Genomic DNA, 4,762 nt, shown 5'->3' with positions numbered 1-4,762 from the left:
CCCCCCCCCCCCCCCGACCGCATGTACAGTTTATGCTCACTACTCACAGACAATTAAGACACTCAACAGCCCCGTTTGTCCCCTCATTCTTAACAATGGCGAATGTCTGCTGGCAATCTTTTCATTTTAAAGTAGCTCTCCACCAGATGAGGTCGGAGCCCTGCTCATTATTAATGCTGTCTGTCCACAAAGATAAGAACTACTTATTGTATTATCAGCTTTATCTAGTAAAAGGGAAGTAGTGTGTGTGTGTGTGTGTGTGTGTGTCTGTGAAGCAGAACAGAATATATATTCCTGCAGCAGAAAGGTGGATGCACAAAAATAACAAATACTAGCCAAGCGTTACACACACTTCCTTTGTGAAAACGTGCGAGACTACAATGAAATGAACTGTCACAGTCGGAAGATGAATATTTCTGTATATTTTTGAAAATAAGCTGCGCCAGTGTGCTTGAGACTAAATGGGATTATAATAGGCAGGCCACTTAGGTTATTCTCTAGTACCGAAATGTATGTTCCTAGTAATTATTAACAACATAGGAACGGGATGTTCTTCTTGTGGCATTTGATGATAATGACAGTATTCTTAACACTGTGGAGGCATTTTTTCTATTAGCATAAGCATATAATATATAATAATAAGCACCAACAGTCGAAAGCATCCAAGCATTTGGAGTTTGATGGCGTACGGGGAAATCTCTCAATCAGACAGAGAGCGGTAAACGGAAGCTCTTGATGACGCTTGAAGTGTGAACTTGATTCGCCTTTATTTGAAGACTGAAACTGCAGTCTGCTGGGAGACGATGGCACCGTCCTGACCGCAATTGAAATGACTTCAGAGAACTGTTGTGTGGCAAGTAATGAGGCTAACGCTAAAGCAACACGGCAGCTTCTCTCAGGCAGAGAGTGAATGAAAAAGACTCCGCATGAAACAAAATAAACTTCATGAAACAGACAGACACTCAGTTCATAGTTTTCATAGGTACACCCAGGTAATACGAATGCAGTTTAATACGACAGCCCAGCAGTACATGCTACCTAAAGTAGGAGTACATTTTCAGTTTTGTTGAAACTCTTTATAGTGATGGGACTGATTGTCATTTTGGAGAATTGTATTGCATTATACTTTTTTTCCATCTTGTTGCTACATATGTTCTATATACTACTTGTTTTATGTTACATATTCTTCTAATGCTTTTGTTTTGGTGAGACAAATTCCATTTTGGACAATTAAGTTTAATTCTGTATCATTCTAATCAATTAGTTTATCAACAGAAAATGTATCTGCAACATATGCCCAATTAGGTTTTCGGGCAAAAATGTTGCTCAGGATTCTTAAACGTGAGGATTTGATGGTTTGTTTTTTTATCATAAGTTGGATAGCCTCGGGGATTGGACTGTAGGTTGAATGAAAGAAGCTATTTGAACGGTGGGAAATTGCAGACATTTATTTTTTACTAATTAGTGACATTTTATCGACAGAATGGTTCATTGAATTAATAATCGCCAGAATGATCAGCAATGAAAATAATTGTTACTTCATTATCACACTGACTGAGAACATTTTACACGACCAATCAATAGAATGGTTACAAATTTTTTTTACAAACACTGCTCGCATCAGCAATGTGTTAAATAATCCTAAAAGGCAGACATAGTGAACAAACAATAGTCAGATATGGAAACAATGACTTTTTCAACACACGGACCAACATTGTTTCCTAAAACACTTTGCTTTCATTTACTTACGTGCCATGATCCCCTGGTTGACCAACTCCTCCCTGGACCTTCTCTGCTGTAGCTTCAGCTGGAGAACTGAACGCCAACATAGAGACAGGAAGCAGAAGACGCACAAGTCAGTCACTGCAGAACGAGAGAGCGTGATCAAACCGAACATACATCATTTCTATCTCAGTTCCCAGCCACAGAAAGCCACAAAGGTAGCAATATTACTCACAGCCTAGGTGCAAGTACAAAAAACATTAAAGAAAGGTTTTCTGTATCTGAATACAAGTAATAATTGTGACATCTAAGGCTGTCTACAGAGGTTTTTATTACCCTGTTAGCTGCTGATAAGCAGAATTAGTTATCTGTGGTCGTGTGTGAGAAGACAACCAAAGGTTATGCGACACACTACGGGGGAAAGGAAAACACACAAACATGAACACACCAAGAAACCACGGCGCAGACGCACCAACAGTTTCCTGTTTCACGTATTTGGTTACATAGCAGCACACACACACACACACACTGCTGCATGTGTCGCATCTCATCACCACAGAAGACTGTGACCAAGATCGATACGAGGAAAGAGATTTACATGCACACGTTGACTGTGAATTCATTCATCCAGATGTTTTTTTATTTTCAATTATTTCACATACATGTGTGATTCAGTCTTTCCATTCAGGTGCCCCGGAGGCTCATATACCGACACGGAACTATCATTAAAACTCCTCGAGCTAACTGGCATTTGCATTTTGGGGTCACGGCTCCGCGTTCACACGCTCAGAGGAGCTATCAAACTCGCTCTGACTCACCACGTTCTGAGCCAACCTTGCATGCTCTCAGGCGAAAAAAAATGAAAGTCAGCAAAAAGTTTGAGGAGCGAACTTCCCAAATGAAAATATAAAATTGTCAGGAAATGATCTTCTGCAGATCGGAAGCTGCTGCATATCTGGGTCATGAATTCAGCATTAAATAAAAAAAAAAAAAAAGCAGAAGCCTCTTTTAGCCCACACCCTGACCATCTGCAGTGACAGTATTAGCTCACACCTTTGCAGTGCAGAGCTGTGGCTGAGGTGTTGCAACGTGGGTCACAGGTTGAGGCAACTACCAGTAATAAGATAGTACTTTGAATACAAACTGAATTCTGTCAATATAATATAATTGCATACCAGATCCTCATTCCCTCAACATGCACACTTATGTGTGAAATTCCCTCCTCTTTTGTCGGGAACGTACACTAAACCCTCATCGCTGCGTCATTCCGTCTGATCAGAGCTGATTTGTGAAAGGACAAATCCATAAAGTCAAAATTTACTGCTGACACTCGTGTGCTGACGCCAATCACCTCAATGACATTCAAGCTGTAGCTCAACTTTCCTCAGCACAGCGTTCCTGCAACACGGGCTGCGACCCCGCATGGGGCCACTTGATCAGCAGTCAGGTTAACTTCATAAAACCAGCAAACTAATTATTGCATATGATTTGTACATGATATGCATCTAAAAAAAGGAGGATCGCGGGCCAGAAAAGTGCCTTCGGTACATTTAGCAAATAACTCACCAAACTGCTGTAATTATACAACTCAGAGGACATATAAACAACACTTTTATAAAGCAACATATAAAACACATACATAACACCAGTGCTTCCATATGATATCATGTGCTGTTCTAAATTCCTTTTTGGCCACTTGGGAGCAACGTTAGTTTTGATTTGGAGTCGTGTTTCTGGCCAGCTGCTGATGGAAGTCCAACATTGACTCCACTTTTAGCTCTGTTTTGGTCTCTGTTGTGGAAAAGTCTGGCTCTGAAGCTGCTAAATGCTGCACTGTGTTCGTACAATGGCTTTTTCAGCAGCAAAAGGGGCTTTTTTTTTTGTAGATAACAGCTCCATTCTGCAGCCAAAAACAATATAGGCAGTGGTTTGAGTGAAACTAAACAGTAAAGTTGAGCGATAATTCTGTGGGTTCGACACTACGCGCGATGAAGGATAACTGATCGGTCAGTTACATTAAACCGATCATAACATGAATGTGGAGGAATGGCTGTATTGTTGTGCCTATATGCCGTGAACTGCATCCAAAAGTCTTTCTCTTGAACCTCTTGCCATCTCTACACAAAGAGACATTAACCCCCATACATCAAAACATGACTTTCTTCTTCTGTGTTGGTCTGCTCCGTCATTAATTCCCCTTAACTTGCACATGCTCAAACAACTTCAGACGAGCGCGCTAATCTTTCTCATGCATCTGCCGCTCTTGTTTCCCTTTTTCAGTTATCTCAAGTCCACGTAGCTGTACGCTCCAAATTCTACATTCTATGTTTTTCCACCCAGTAGAAAAAGCTCTGTTTGGTAATATGGAAACACAAAAAAAACACTTGTTTTCGAGGCAGATGATTTGTGCCAGGAGGTGACAGGCAAGTGATGCGATGTGCTGATACAGACTCTATTCTGGGAAAGTGCGCTCATTGCTCAAATGCCACCGCATAACGGTGAGTGCACCCTCGCTCAACAACAACCTAATGCAGACAAGATCAATTCCAATAATCGCACACGAGGGCCTTGTACAGGGAGCAACGTAAACAACGCAAACGCCGTATGAAAAAGAACGTGAACTCTGACTTCAGAATTACAATTAATGCTTGAATGCCAACGCTCGTTTGTCATTTGATTTCAAAGCAAGTTGAAACGGAGTTTTCTCCAAATGATCTCTGGCCAACCTGCAGCGGCTTTTCCCGAAACTAAAAATCAAACTTATTTAGTATATTATTTAGTAAGACAACCGTCTACTACTACAACTATCAGCGTCATCTTTCAAAACACTGCTTCAAATGGATTTCAAGCACATTTCTACTGGAGTTTGTTAAACTTTGTAGATTTGTTGTCTGTTAGCTTGTACTTCTTTATCTGCCTGTTTCTGAACTAGAATTAGTGTTTCTGTCAATTTGTCTTCATAATTCAGAACGGCACTTTCTGTTCTTCGTACATCTCTCTCTCTCTCTCTCTCTCTCTCTCTCTCTCTCTCTCTCTCTCT

At 40.8% G+C, this 4,762-nt stretch overlaps 1 protein-coding gene across 5 annotated transcripts in view; it reads right to left on the bottom strand.

Moving 5' to 3' along the window:
• The window catches only part of LOC116394553 (myocardin-related transcription factor A-like), a 32,584-nt gene that overhangs the window by 18,316 nt on the left and 9,506 nt on the right, over window positions 1-4,762 (bottom strand). For 4 of the 5 annotated variants that reach the window (XM_031867729.1, XM_031867728.1, XM_031867731.1 and 1 more), the window contains one exon: window positions 1,750-1,815. In XM_031867729.1, coding sequence (XP_031723589.1) covers window positions 1,750-1,815 — 66 coding nt within the window. Of the gene's footprint in view, window positions 1-1,749; window positions 1,816-2,058; window positions 4,446-4,762 lie in introns of those variants that run through there. The other variant, XM_031867732.1, reaches the window with a different exon arrangement.

Source organism: Anarrhichthys ocellatus, unplaced genomic scaffold (assembly GCF_004355925.1).
Source record: "Anarrhichthys ocellatus isolate YVR2014 unplaced genomic scaffold, GSC_Weel_1.0 scaffold40, whole genome shotgun sequence".
Taxonomy (NCBI): Eukaryota; Metazoa; Chordata; class Actinopteri; order Perciformes; family Anarhichadidae; genus Anarrhichthys; species Anarrhichthys ocellatus.
Note: the sequence above shows the minus strand (reverse complement) of the source record. Positions and strands in the feature narration are given on the sequence as shown.